The sequence below is a fragment of the Fringilla coelebs genome, assembly GCF_963513975.1.
Source record: "Fringilla coelebs genome assembly, chromosome: 1".
In the NCBI taxonomy this organism is placed as follows: domain Eukaryota; kingdom Metazoa; phylum Chordata; class Aves; order Passeriformes; family Fringillidae; genus Fringilla; species Fringilla coelebs.
In genome coordinates this window covers 106,053,947-106,068,722 of record NC_140028.1, presented here as the reverse complement: position 1 = coordinate 106,068,722, position 14,776 = coordinate 106,053,947, and the positions used below count along the sequence as shown (strand labels likewise).

Here is a 14,776-nt window from a genome sequence, read left to right as displayed (position 1 = left end):
GGCACCTCAATTTTCACTTTTGTGACTAGCCTCGCAGTAAGGATTCAGGAATAAGCAATGTAAATAATTTCTCCACAAACAGTTAAAGCATTTCCTCTGCATTAAGTGACTTAACTGGAAGCAAACTCTAGGGCTGAACTGACTCACCTAAGTGAACCTAGCAGAATAAAAGCTAGGTTCACTAGCTTTTAGCTACCCTTTTTAGCTACCCTTCTCTGCTACCCTTTAGAGATTCTCTACAAATCTGAGAACTGTTGGAGGCAGAAAGGTTTCAAATCCCATTTTTCAAATTTTAGAGGCAAAGGCAGCAACTCATAAATATAGGAAAAATACACAGAATTTGCATTCAGGCCTTTGCTTGAGTTTCAGACAGCCCCAAAGCACAGTTCTGCTCTGAGGCAATGGGTCAGTTCATGAGGCACCCACTTACATACACCTACAAGGCAGCTGCATTTTTCATTATTTTTTATGCGCTCCCCATACTTTCATATTTTTCCTTTATTTCTCCCTCTCTTTCTTCCAGTGTCACCTGATAGAGCAGATCCTGCATCAAGTAGGAGTGAGTCAGCATCCAATTCAATGCTAATCAGGAGGATTCACAGTCAGACAAAACAAACAAGGACTCACCCCTGATAGAATGCCAGTACAGAGTAAAACACCTTAATGCCATCGATTTCTTACCAAGTCCTTGGAAGTCTTCATAATTCTTTTTGCTTTTCTTATTGCAACACTCAGTCCCACCTAGGAGAGCAAGAACAAAATGAAAAACAACCAGATCAGCCTCACAGTATCCTACCAACTTTTCCCCCCATTTCCTACCATTTTTTTCTATTTTAATATCAGTCACAGCACAGAAATGATGTATGAGTCCACAAACTCCTCATCAGTTACTTTATATTGGACTAACAATCAATTATCCAGTCACCTCCTATGAAACTCCAGGAGCAAGAGTTCATTTATTTTGCTCCAGGGCATCATTTATTTCCCAAGGAAAAGTCCAGATCAGCTGAAGAGCTGAAATTCATATCCTGACTGCTCTGCGTGAGCTGCAGAGGACATACTTCTCTAGCAACTCCTCCTGAAGGAAAACTCATCCATTAAAAGGCTAAAAGAGCGTTACTCATGTAACATCAGTCTGACTTGCTGTGGGAGGCTACAGAAGAAACATTTGCTCTTGCATGGATAAGGGTTATACTCAGCTGGGGTTCATCCCAGCACAGGAACAATGGTGTGCAGGAAGGTACAAAGCAGGGAACAGAGTTTGGAAGGAAAATCCCCCACTAAGGATCCAGGAAGGGTAGCTTTTTATTCTGAAAATACCTGCCCTGGAGAGCAAGCTCTTGCTGACAGTGGCAAGACAGTTTTTCTGGTGGGTCCATACCAACTTGTGCTGAAGAGGCATTTTGGGGTACCCCCACAATGTGGATACTTATACCTACATAGAAAGAAAGAGTAGGAGAACCATTCCCACAATGTGGATACTTATACCTACATAGAAAGAAAGAGCAGGAGAACCATTCCAAGAAAAGGTCTTGGAGAGGCACTGGATTGGCCATCATAAGGCCATGGGTTACAAATAAGTCAACTACTAGTGATACACAAATAAATCCTGAAATCCCTTTGCACACAAGCTCTTTGAAGGAGCAGAGGAAATGTTGTGCAAGGGGCACCGTCCATGAGTGTGAGTGACAGCCAAGGACAGCTCTGCTGGCAGCAGGAGGACACATGTGCCATGTGTGGTGCAGCAAAGTCAAATGCACCCTGACAGCTGCTTGCCATGGCCAGGAACTGCCAAACATTGCCTTTGTCCTTGGTCCTGCTCTCCAAGCTTTCCTCAAGGCTCTGCCATTGCAAAAACGTCCACAAATACATCTTTGCCCTCTGTGTGGTCCACAGCCCTAGGTGCTGCCTGGAGAAGTGTTGAGGGATGGGCAATAAGTAGCTGCTGTGTCTGCACTGTGGCATTAAACATTGACCTGGCCTTAAGACATTTGTCTTGCATCACAGCACAGAAAGGTCACACTGTTTCTCCTGCCACAAGGACTCTTCCCAGTCATGGAGGTGAGGGGATGCTCATGCCATCCAAAATATTTAACAACTGTTTAACAACTCTGATGAACAGCACTTTCTAAATTCAGCTGTATCTTTCCATAAGAAAGGGAGTTCTCACAACTCCAATTTAGGAAAGAAAAAATAAGAGAAGAGGCAGTCAGAGGAGTCTGGGAGGGTGGAGGCAACACGAGTGTGCTCCCTCCTGCTGCTCCATTTTCAATTCAGGACAGTATTCTTGTACCTCAGTGATGACAATTCCCACATGTTGTGCTGCATTTTTTAGGCCACCTTTGAAAACAGCCATATCTGTGAGATATGATATGTGACATAACTAAGTGATGGCCTCTGTCCTCCTCCTCAGAATGCGTTCAGAATGATGAAGGCTGAAAGCACTGCCTGTTTGCTCACTTTCAACAGGAATAACTACTTATGTTCTGCAGGCTTTGAGAATTGGCAAAAAAACCCCCAACCTTAAAATAAAAAAGGAGATAAAAAGCAATTATTTTTTAAAATGTTTCAAATGGAAAAAAAAAATCCAGAATATCACAAACACATTAACACCTGGTTTCTGCTCAAAACTGTTAGTGGGGACAAACTGTTCTGTCTGAAAAGACCTGCTATCAGTCCCTCCTACAGCCCAGCTTAAGGACATTACTGCCAGCCTAAAATCAACTGGGTCTGAGGGCTCTGAGGCAAAGTCAGCACAAGTTTATATTCATCTGGACAGAGCTACAGGAACTCAGCAAGGGGCAAAATAGGGATGCTTCAGCAAATGCTATTATTACAGCATTTGGAAAAAAACCAAAATGTCCCTCATGTGATGGCACCTTACTGAACAGCAGCATGCCAGATTAGAATATTAAAGCAGACTTAATTTGTATTTAAAGTAATCATTGCCAGCATTTTTGTGCTGGGGATAAAATTTAGCATGTCATTATAATTGATTTAGGCAATGATCAAAGCAAATTAATTAACCGTGGTATTCAAGGGTCAAAAATTTATGGTGAACAACACAAAGGGACACGGACGAATAAGCATAAGCAGCAAGGCACACAGACTTCTAAACTGCTGGGTTTTAATATATGTGTCACATTCATGTATGTAGTTAATATATGTTTAATTCATGGTGTCTATAGTCTTCTAAAAATCAGGGTATGTCACAAACAGATGAGAGAAGCTAGCAATGAGCCAAGACATTGTTTTCTAGTTTTTCCCCCCGGGCAGCTGCTGTCCCCAAAACCAATCATGCGTCTTACGTTTGCCATAGTTATGCTGTACAATACCAGCTGCTGTCATTTCTGCAATAAAATTACTTGAGAGGCAGATGTGAAAAATGGCTTGAATTTGACTATAATAGAAGGAAAATTCCCAGAGAGGTAGGATTTATCAATCCTTTTCTGCTGGGCAGGGTAGGAGAGACCTTTCTTACAGCAGCAGCAGCACATGAGAAATGCATGCTTCAGAAAGCTACAAGAATATTGCACTCAGAAAGCAGAAAACAAGGGAGGAAAAGGCTGGAATGACCTTGTGTGCAGAAAATGCTCTCCCTGAAGGACTGAAGTTGACACTTTCTCTCACTTCACAAGTTCCTTCAGCCAAGACTCCAGGTCGGACTGTGGAAGACTGGCAGCTGAAACACCCACCGGGAAGGAAACACTCCTGGTTTCATGGGTCACCTGTAATCCCTGGCTGACACCAGCCTGTCAAGCCTGCCACTGAAGGCCATACCACCCACACAACCTCCCCTGCTGCACCATGGCTAGCAAGGAGCCTCCTCTCTTTCCCATGGCATGAGAGCACTACCAAGGAGGGGGCTCCCTAGGCTTCAGCAGCTGATGGATGAGCCCTGCGGAGCAGCCAGCACCATCCAGCCCAACTGGAGCAGCCCTGCCACCCTGTGTGCACAAGGTATCCAGCCATGGATGGGGCCAAGGGCAGAGTGTCACTGGGATTTCATTCACTGCCTTCTTTCAGTGCTCTCCACAGAGACCACGTGTTCCCAGTAATGATTTCTTTTTTGGCAAACGGATGCATTTCTCATCGTAAACAAATGCCCGAACCAACTCTAATTCTCATTTATCATCCTTGTTAGCCAGCTTTTTCCCAGGAGACCAGATATTTACAAAACACTCCAAGTTTCCCTTCTAACTCATTTTCATCATCCTTTAACCGAGAGTAGCAAGATAGCAAAATTCTGCAAAGCTTGTCAACTAAATAGCACAGCTAGATTTGTTCATGAGCAACGCTTCCTTGTCCTCACACTTTTGTCTGCCACCCCAAATACCTCTGTGCTTGTTTTCTAGGGTCCTGCCTGAGACAGCTTCTACATTGGCATGGCACAGCTGCATGCACCACCTTGCAAACCCCGTGCCACCCTACTTCCTTTGGATTTATTTGGTGGAATGTTAGGATTGTTTGATTTGGCTTTTTGGGGTTGCTTGGGTTTTCAGTTGGGGTAGGGTTTATTTTTTTTTCTGCCAGTGAAGAGGAGCAGAGGAAATTAAGAGAAACAAGTAAAAGAGGAGGAACTAGCACTCAAACTGTGCCTCCTGCTATTACCTATCTATAGCTAGTTTCTTCAGGGCTCAGTTCTGGCTGCAGCAGAAACTCACATTTCAGTAGATTTTAATTTGTTTCCAAGAACAAAGGCTAAAAGGAAGGCATCTGGCTCCACAGGACCTAGCCTACCTCCCAGATGCCATTTGTTTTACTGCTTGTGGTCTCAAAAGATGGAAACAGGTCCCAGTCATGAAGTTTACTTTGGCCCGGCAGCCTGCTCTTAATCAGGAATGCAGAAGAACTCCCACCCTGGATCTTGGTTCTGTCTCACCTCCAGGGAGGAAGCTCACATTTTTACTGAGAAAGATGAATGAGAGATAGCAGCAGAAGTATTTCCAAACCCCAAATCCCAAAGGGTTTCTTTTTCCACCCAGAATTTTTTGGCTCCTACTTTGCCAAACAGCATGCTGACCACAGTAATACCCACGAGGGATGTGCCTTTGTAGAAAGTCAGTGAAAGACCTGATGGAGGGTACACAAACCAGCCTGCGTGCTTGTGGCAGTGATGCTTATTCTGGCAAGATAAAATTATAACTGCATAAATAGGTATATTTTTGCTGATGAAAAATGGCTGATGGAAAATGGCTTCCACCAAAATTCTATTGATGGAGTTTAAGACAAAATATGCAGCCGAAAGGTCTCTGATAATGTGGAGCATAGAAGTGATGGGAAACAGAAACACCCTGAAAGGCAGAAAGATGGAGTACAAACTTCCAACACAGACTGTTTTAGTAATTGCTAGAGCACGACCACAGTGCTGAAGTCGAGCCATTATTCTGGCCCCAACAAATCAATTAAAGAATTGTCATTTAACCAAACAGGCCAGCTGGCTTAAAACAATCTAGAGACAAGCTGAGAATAATCTCCTGCAAACCTGTTTGATCCCAGGGCCAGAAAGGAATCTTGGTAGGCACTACGTAAACTCTTCACCCTATTTCAGCTCTTTTCACTCACTAGAGGAATATCCCTGTTTTACATGACCTAGTGCAAAAAGCCCTCCAGCATATGAGCTGATAAGCATTTTTGGCTAAAACATCATCCAGTCATCCTAAACCAGCTATCTTGGATGTCTGTACTACTGTCAGTCTTTTGGAGTGATGCTGCACCCCACCTTAGAATATCCATTATTGATGTGGCTTAAACTACAAAGTGCACTCCAAAAAACAACAAAGTGTTTTACAGCAGCTTCAGATACTGTCCACTTTACAGCCACCTTCAGTAACCCTTCATTTCTGATGTACCCTATTAGTTTGTCTCTTTACTTGAAGGAGACCCCAGTGACTAAAGGGCAGAGGAGAACCTTTGCTCTGCTCTGCCAGCCACTGATGGCAAGAAGGGGCTCACAGGACCCATGACAAGGGACATCTGGTTGCACGGTCATGCTGGTGATCCAGGAGCTGCAAGGGCCCCTTCCAATCTTCCCCACCAGCATCAGAGGTCTGCTCCTGAAACTGTTTCCCAGCAGAAGAGCCCACCTTGCCCAAGCCCCAGCAACAGGGGGCTGCCCTTGCCCAGGCTGGATGCCCTTCTCCTCCAGCTCCGTGCTGAGAACCCTGAGCTCCATGCAAACGGAGTCATATTCTTTATTCATAATTAGAGCAAAGTCTTCCAGAATAATCACAGAGGGCTAATGGCTCCAGGCAGCTTGGAAAAAAAAATAATAATTTGGGCTAATTTGTCAGAGACCAGGGAAGTATGTAAAATGATGCACGTATCATTTATACAGATTGCAGTCTCTCCATTATGTAGACAGTTTGAAAGGCCTCTGAAGCAGGGGCTCTTCCTTCCTCGAAACACAAAACCTCACTAAAGCAACAGTGCAGAAACAGAAGAAAATAAACTAATGATGGAAAAAGCATGTTGATATTTTCCACTTTCCAATTTTTTATTTAGAGGTAATTAAAGCCTGAGCATTATGCTGCCATCCAAGGACGGGTAACGCTATTTCTTTCACTCCCTTTCCTGTACAAGTATGATACTAATTCTGGAAATGGACATCCAGAAGTCTAACTGAATAAGTGAAGTACCTGAAAATCAATAAGAGTTGAACGGAACAGTCATTAGTATTAAAGTCTTGTTCAAACACTCAGCAGGGGACTGCGCCAACATTTGCAGACTCATAAAACTGAAGTGATCAATCAAATTACAAACTAAAGAAGCAAATGTGAGGTAAACTGCATTTTATGCACCTGTGTCTCTGATTGTATATTAATTTTTTTCACCCGTAATTCATCTTTACTCAGTCTGACTAGTCACAGAGCTACTGTGGGCAATTTATCAACCACTTGAGCATGAATTCCAAGCACTGCTCTTCTCCTCCCATCTCCTCATGCTCTCTCAGAGCACAAGGAGAGGCAATAAGAAGGGCACAGTCAGTGTAAAAAAATTGGTTTTTTTGCTAGAGTTCCCTTATTCCTGTTGAGAAACAAATACCTTGACAGAAAGGGGTTTAACTACCACTTTTAAGGGAAGAGGGTTTGCTTGAGCTGCTTACTCAGAGGGACAGTCTCCAGCCCATGCAAAAAAGAGTCCAAATTTTGTTAAAAAAAACCCAAAAAACAAAGCCCCACCACATTCAGCTGTTTTCCTCATGGACAGTGCACTCACTGAAGTTGGTTGCTGGAGGTGGAAGGAGACAACACCTTGGTCCTACCCCTGTTCTGGGAGATGGGTAAGAGCTCACAAAGATGTGACAGGAACCCCATGAGTGGCATCCTTTCCCCTCTGTCTGATCAGCCTAGCATTTCAACACAGGTGTTCTAATTTTTCCACAGAAGCCACCTTGATTTCAACAGCCCCTCTCTCGAGGCTCCTTAGCCTAACTCATTGTGCAGCCATGGTGAGCCCATCCCTCTCTTTCAGTGCAGTTCATTGACTGCATCCTCTTTCACTTCACTTTCACTCCTGCACTTCTGACCCTCAGCTCAGGATGGCGGATTTCTGGTGGCACCTGTTTGATGAAGTTTGGGCAATATTCTGGTTGAGTTGAATTAGTGTGAGCCATCTCTGCTGCTTGCACTTGTCTTCTTTCACCCCTATGTGATAGTACATCCATAGATCTCTATGTTGACATATTGTGGAGAATAGACTCACACCTGCTGTAAACCAAATATTACTGTCATTCTTGGAAGGCAAGTGTTTCTCCAGACCTTAATATTGGCAGAACTAAATCCATCTTGGAGGTGAACTGCAGATCATTGAAGCCCATAAAAAGATTGCCTGATTTCAATGACTGCTGGACTAGACCCTGTGTGAAACACCTCATGCAGACTGCCAGAAATCAAACGTGCCTTTGTCCATCCAAATGCAGGGAAAAAGATTTCCAAAAATAGGTGCTGAAATGAATGGCTTGCTTTTCAGCACCACCAAACAACCCCCATCACTCACAGGTTTTAGTGTGACTGGAGGTGCATGATGGCTGGGATGGAAAAAATTACTCAAACCCAAAAGAATCCCAAAACAAACAGCACATGTTTAGACACCTGTGCCTATATGTAGATGTGCAAGTATAGCAAAGGTCTAGGACATGCAATCAAGGGCTTGCAAATGTTGCAGCAAGTAACTATACATCAGAGAAGTGGTGGTAATTAAATGTGATTTCAGCCTGTGGCAAAAGATAATGCACATTAGCTTAAACCTCTTGCACTGCAGACTAATCCAAGTCAAATAGCCCTGCATTTGCAGCAGGTAACTTGTGCCCAGGCAGGCTGTCACGGCAGGTCAGGCAATGTGGGGATCACCTGTTGTGCCATTGTAATGTGGTGGCATATATGAACCTCAAGTGAGTATCTGCTTTGGGTTATTGTACTGCTTAACAATACAGTCCCTACTCTTCCTCTCTGATCCAGACTCGTACAGGAGAATTTGGCCCTGTACACTCTCAACCCAGTGGATGATAGTCCACACACAGCTAATGTGTGTTATGCACCCTTTGTTCAAACAGACATTTTTTAGGAATGTCCATGCTCTAAATGTTTATTTCCTAGACAGTGCATATGCAGTGGAAGCCTTCAAACTGCTCATTTCCAGCTTAAAAGACATCCCACAACCAGTAGGTTTAAGAAAAATTGGAAACCAACTCACCTTTGGAGGAGAGTAGAGATGACAAAGCGGTTGTCCTGGATCCTGTTTACACAGCCTCAAGGAATGGCAAACCACATCGGCATTCATTTCCCTGTCTATGCTGAATGAAATGGTGCATAAACAAAGACTATTTTGTTTTTCTGGGCTCTTGAAAGTAGAAGCTATTTTCATGGGAAGCTAAATCTTCCCAACATACCACACAATAATCTCAGCTCACTTCGCCGTGGCCCATAACCGCTGCTCAGTACAGCGTTGGGTTCTAACGATTTTCTGCCACGACATCCTGCTCAGCATTAAAAACTGGAACCCAGGATGATGAAAAGGGACTGTGCTCTACATGCAGCACCTGAATCAAATGCATTATAACTCTTCTAGTTTTTTAATCAATCATAAGCCTGACAAAGATTTAAAGGTTAAAGTTAATGCATATGCAATTTGGCACATATGAAGGTTCAATCATTAACTCAACAACATAACCAGAAATCCTTCAAAGATCCTTAACCTTTAATCACCAAGCACGAGTGCTAGGATTGTTTCTTCCTTTTTGGGACACACCTCTGGGCTAATTAGGAATTAAATTAAAATGTTTGATTACAGCATTTCTTAGTCCTGTAAGCACTTTGCAGCCCCTTGGCTAGTTTTAAAAACAAGAATAAAGCCCTAGGGAAAAAGAAGGTCTAGTAAAAGCTCTGTTAATTAAACTAAGAACTTTCAAAGAGGAATAAAATGACCTACATTTTATTTTTTTAATCACTTAGATTAAATAGTAGGCTTCCCCAAGAGTGCATATCAAGGTCGGGGCTGAGAGCATGTAGGGGCTGACAATTAGAAAGCCTGATTAAAGGTAGAATGGAAAGCAAGAGCCAAGCAACGACTGTGGGGTTTTATAGAACCTGTCTCACACACATGGGTTATTCAAATTCCTCCCTCAGCCAAATGAGCTGAATTTCAAAAGATAATTATATCAGGTGGGCCTGATCTGAGATTTAAATGGAATATCAAAATGGTTACCAGTGGCAGCCTGTGTTTATTCACTCAGGAATAGCTGTGCCAAATGCCAAACCAGAATCACTGTGAAGCATCTCTGCTTTAAAAAGAATGTGATTTCAGGAGTGAAATCCCTCCACTTCAACCTGACAGCACATCTGTACATGTCAAGAACAAACTTAGCAAAAATCTGAGAGGACACAGCAATACTTACAGTTCAGCTATGTGTGGTCCATAAAGTTCAGCAAGCACATAACAGAAACCTTGCAGTTTTTCTAGAAAACATAATTTAAATTTTTTTTTAAGCAATTGAACATGGTGAAACTGGTTTCGTAGCAGTCAGAATACAGAAACAGTTGGTTCATTAAGGTGAATGCTGATTTACCTTAGGGGAAGGCATGTGAATCTCTGACCTCAGTGCAGCACCAGAGAATGGGAAAATCTGGATTTTTAATCTTGCCTAAAACCCTTCTGGCTTTAGGTAAGTCACTTGATAAAGACTAAAAAGGATAACTAGCTTTTGGTAATTTTTCTGAGTATGGAATAATGGAAAAGTCAAAAGAAATTGTGCATGCCACAGCATCTTCTAAGCACTTTAAAAAAACATCTCAGTAGGTTTGAAAGAAGAAGAAAAACAAACACGTAAATCAAAGTGCAGAAAGTGATATTGGGCTTGATGCTACTGCTAGAACTGCCTCAGAGCTTCTGGGGGCTTGTGGAGTTAAGAGAGTATGTTTTGTGTACAGCAGGAGTGGTGCAGGAGTAATTGCGTTCAAAGAAATACCTGACACTTCTCATTTGGCTTCCTTTCACAGTCTACAGCGGTGTGCCTTTTTGGGATGCTGGCTCTGGTGGTTTCCTTAATATGTGTGAAGCATGCCATTGATAAGACAGCTCATCAGAGATTCCTTTAAGGTACTATTGCAAAATAGCAGGTGATCCATGCACCTGGGCAAAGACACTGAGGGAGAGTGGGGGTTTGAATACAAGCAGGGCAGTGATCTGACGGAGCTGTTATCCTGCAAAGGAGATGCCAGGCCTTGCTCCAGCTGGTGGTGCTGTGAAATGTCATAAGAGACAGGTTCACACAAGTGCCGTGTGTGAACAACACAACAAACTTGCAGCTCCTCAAACTCCTCAGAGTTTTCTCTTGCACCACCATTGCCCAGACAGATAACTATCTGTGCCTGGGGAAGAAAGCACAGAGTATTCTCATCTTTCCCAGAGAAAAGCCACAGAAACACCCAAAGCAGTCATTTCCCTCTGACTTTGGGCTGAATATTCCATTTGGGCTCAATATTCCAATATTTTCCATGAACCAATTCCAGGCAGGACATGCCCAGGGCTGGGGGGCTGCTGCATACAGGGAGGGTAGTTCTGCTGTGGGGAGGGTACAAATCCTTGTGGCAGGGACTCCACTGGTGGGCATGGGTGTGCTCCTGCTCCCACAGCTGCTCTTCTGCCAGGACTGCAGGCACCCTGGCTGGCAACCTGTGCCTGAGAAAGGAGGACTGGCACCAGGAAGGCATAGCAGGGAACCAAGAGATAATTTTCCCAACACCCTCCTACTCGTGGTGTTGCAGGCAGCTTCTGTAACTACAGTAGCTGATTTTTCTTATTCCATGACAGGTGTTTTATTTCAATCAAGTTATTAGCTTCCTTTCTTTGCCTCCTTTGCTGCATAACTCCTCACTATTGGCTCTTTAGAAGCAATCTGCAAGTAAAAATTGGTCTCCTGACTAGAATTAGATTTTATTCTTGTTCGCTTAAATTGAAAGTTGTTGCAGACATCAATAACCCTGTGTTGGGCATCACTGCTGGTTAGAAAACCCTCTGATGAGGCTTGCCAGTGGGGTACCTGGCTCCCTAAGGTAGCCTGCAGGCAAACGTGGCTGGCTTCCCCAGCACCTCCCCAGTGCATCACAGGCGATGGTCTCCTTAGGAGTTTCCCAAACCAGCTGGTTTCCACAACATTTTTGCATCACAGGCGATGGTCTCCTTAGGAGTTTCCCAAACCAGCTGGTTTCCACAACATTTTTGGCTCTGGAGGAGCCAGCTGGCCGCTGTAACCTCTCCAGGTGTCTGAGAAGAGAGCAGAGTTTGGCTGCTCTGGGGAGCTGATATAGGTGTTTTGCTTGTCACATGATTTCCTTAATGCATATAGGAAACTTAATGTGCAATTTTCCCATGGTGTAAAAAATGATGGGAGGTAAAAGGAATAATAATAATGTTAAATTATCGTTGAGCACATGAGGTCGTCTTGGAAGATTCAGATGCCATTCAGGCTTTGGCTTTCAACAAAACACCAAGACCAAAGCCCAGACAACATTTACAGGACTTGCCATTGGAGCCAGGCTGCATTCATGTGTTCACAAATCTCCAGCTCTGCTAACACACGCAAGGAGAGGCTATTGCAAAGAGAAATCTCTGTTAGGAAGAAGCAGTGTAAGTCAGAAAAGAGGGAGAGAGAAAGAGAAAAATTATGAATAACTGTGGGTGTTCAGGGGCAAAAAAAGAGCTTAAACAAAACTAAATGCTGGAAAATTCAGAGAAAATGTAGAGTATACTTGCTTCAGGTAAAAGAGATCCCCTAAGATCCCTTAGATCCCCTAAGAACAGTCCGGAAGGTTTTCCTATATGGCTTCATAGTCCTGGAAACAAATGCTGGCTGAGTCCCAGAGGACAAATATTTGCAAAAAGGATGCTATTATCACATTGCCATTTGCACTTGAGCTCTGAGGTGTTTACACAGCCATGGTCAACACAGAAGCAGAGCATGACTCAGAGGCAAAGCCAGAGGCAGAGGGTCTCAAAGCACATTTCAGGTATCAGACACCTCTGTGTCATCAAGCAGACAGTCAGCATCCAGGTAAACATACATTCTTGCTAACAACACCTCTTGTACTGTAAATACTGCCCCTTCCCCCAGACCTGGCCTTTCTATCTGCTCAAGAGCCTTCTTACTCACGACATTGCTGTTCTTACTGTCACAGGTCTATTTGCCATGTCGCTTGAGTCACACACATTGCAAGTATTTCCATACAAATGAGGCTGTGGTTCTGTTCTCTACACAGCCTGTGAGATTGAGTGGGACTGACAGGTACCGAAATTTTCTCTCTTTTTCTCTAAGCATTTTTTGTTCTTGAACATCACATAACTTTACAGAAGGCTTGATCCAAACCTGACTTGAAAGTAATCAGAATTATGGGAGGCCCTCAAAAAAACCCACTTTCTAAGGTTTTTATGCCTTAGGAAAAGCCTCGCTGCCATTAATTTGTTGCTGTTATTCTTGCTATGGATTGTAGGCATGTGCATAATAATGAAATTGCTTCTCCATGTGAAATGCATGACCTGCTTTGGTAGGTTTGCTCTTCACCAGCATCCAAAGCTTTTCTACTGTTTCCAGCAGCAAGAGGAAACTGTTGATTCCTGCTGGGCTGCAGTGTTCACCTCCCAGGAGAGGATAAATCGGGTTACACTGTAGCTCACACACAATCCATAGGATTTTTCACTCCTTTCAAGTTCAGGGTCAGGTTTTTTTCTACTGGGTATATCCATGCATCTCAGAAGGTAACTGGATTATACAGATTCAACTAAAGGGATAATAGGATTTTATGTGTGTAAAGAATGGCAGCTGAAAAGAAATATCTTGACATGTCAGAAGAACAAGGTCCACTGAGTGAATCATGCACACAGAGCTAGCATGTCATAATTTAAAGAAGAAAATTGTGTTTTAATAGCAGGATCAGTGCTTCTAATTGCAACTTCATGGTTATGTGTCTGTAATTTACAACACTGAGGATATGACTTATGGAATAGAAATCAGATAAGCGTCATTCTATCGATGAATGAATCCTAGCAATTAGCTCCCTGCCCCATTCTGCCTTGGGAAATCCTTCCTAGGAAAGGAGGGAATTAATATTCTACACATATCTTCTGTGAAACTGGGGTCTACAGAGCGAGATGGTTTCTCAGAGACACAATTCATGAAATCATATAAAAATGACATTTTAATGAAGAATCCTAAGCCATTTTTTTACATTAATAACATTAAAAAGATATCATGAATGTGAGATCTAGCTACTTAAATAGTTATAGGATTGTTCTGTGAGGCACAAAACTATTCTGGCATTCACACTGTTCTTTATTTAGGGGTGTGCCTGTGGAGCTCCAACCTCCTTAGGGTAGATAAAATAAGGGGCAGAAAAAGGGGAGTCTTACATATATTCTCATGGAATAGATATCGCTTTTGAAATTTATATCACAAATTACATTTCAGTAGCTTTTCTGTGCACATTAAATGCTCTCATCTTACACCTGTCAGCCTCATCTCATTTTTAAAATTTTACAATAGCAGTTCCCATACCCGCTGAAAACATTTTCATCTTCACTGTCGCTACAAAGACCTGTATCAACAAGCAGGAGGAGTGGTGGGGCACACAGTGACTCTATTCTTAAGCTGCTAACAAAGAGACTAAGGGGAGAGAAAGGAAGGGAACTGGTCTGCATGCGTTGGTGCTCACGTGTCTGTGGGGCTTAACATAGCCCCATCCACTCTAACTTTTGGGACAAAACACCACCTCTGAATCTAAGTGAAGCCATGTCACTGACTTCCCTGTAAATAGCAGCTTGCTATCTCCCAGCTACACACATTTGAGGTACTGCATAAGAGGTGGATGAAGTTTTTTCAGACTTCCCATGCGAGTTTTTAATTAACAGGGAAATGCATCAGCACCAAGGCGACATATGGCGCGTTACTTGGTACTTACCAGGTATGTAGTCACACAGCCTCTCCACAGCTGCCTTCACTGTACTGTTGTGCCACTGTGCAAGCTGTTCGATGACAGACACCACGAGCACGCATCCTTCAAGAAAACAAAAATCCAAAAAGAGGGAATACCGTTATTGGTGAAATGTTATGAAGCGCCCTGCACCACAGGAGTATTTCTGGCATCTTTGGGCATTTCATTTCTCGAGATGCTCCATGGCAGATAGGCGTTCAAGGGGAAAAAATATCAGTGAATTCCTGTCTTCACTGAAACCTTGTAAGTTATTAGAGAGAGGATGCTGATTCCAGAGGAGCACACAGACCAGC

The 14,776-nt window shown here is 43.2% G+C and overlaps 1 protein-coding gene across 1 annotated transcript in view; it reads right to left on the bottom strand.

The window, feature by feature from the left end:
• Positions 1 to 14,776, bottom strand: part of AOAH (acyloxyacyl hydrolase) — a gene marked incomplete at its 5' end in the record, with an annotated part of 76,960 nt that overhangs the window by 44,813 nt on the left and 17,371 nt on the right. Inside the window, 4 exons of the mRNA XM_084207737.1 lie at positions 682 to 741; positions 8,695 to 8,794; positions 9,896 to 9,956; positions 14,451 to 14,546. Coding sequence (XP_084063863.1) covers positions 682 to 741; positions 8,695 to 8,794; positions 9,896 to 9,956; positions 14,451 to 14,546 — 317 coding nt within the window. The remainder of the gene's footprint in view (positions 1 to 681; positions 742 to 8,694; positions 8,795 to 9,895; positions 9,957 to 14,450; positions 14,547 to 14,776) is intronic.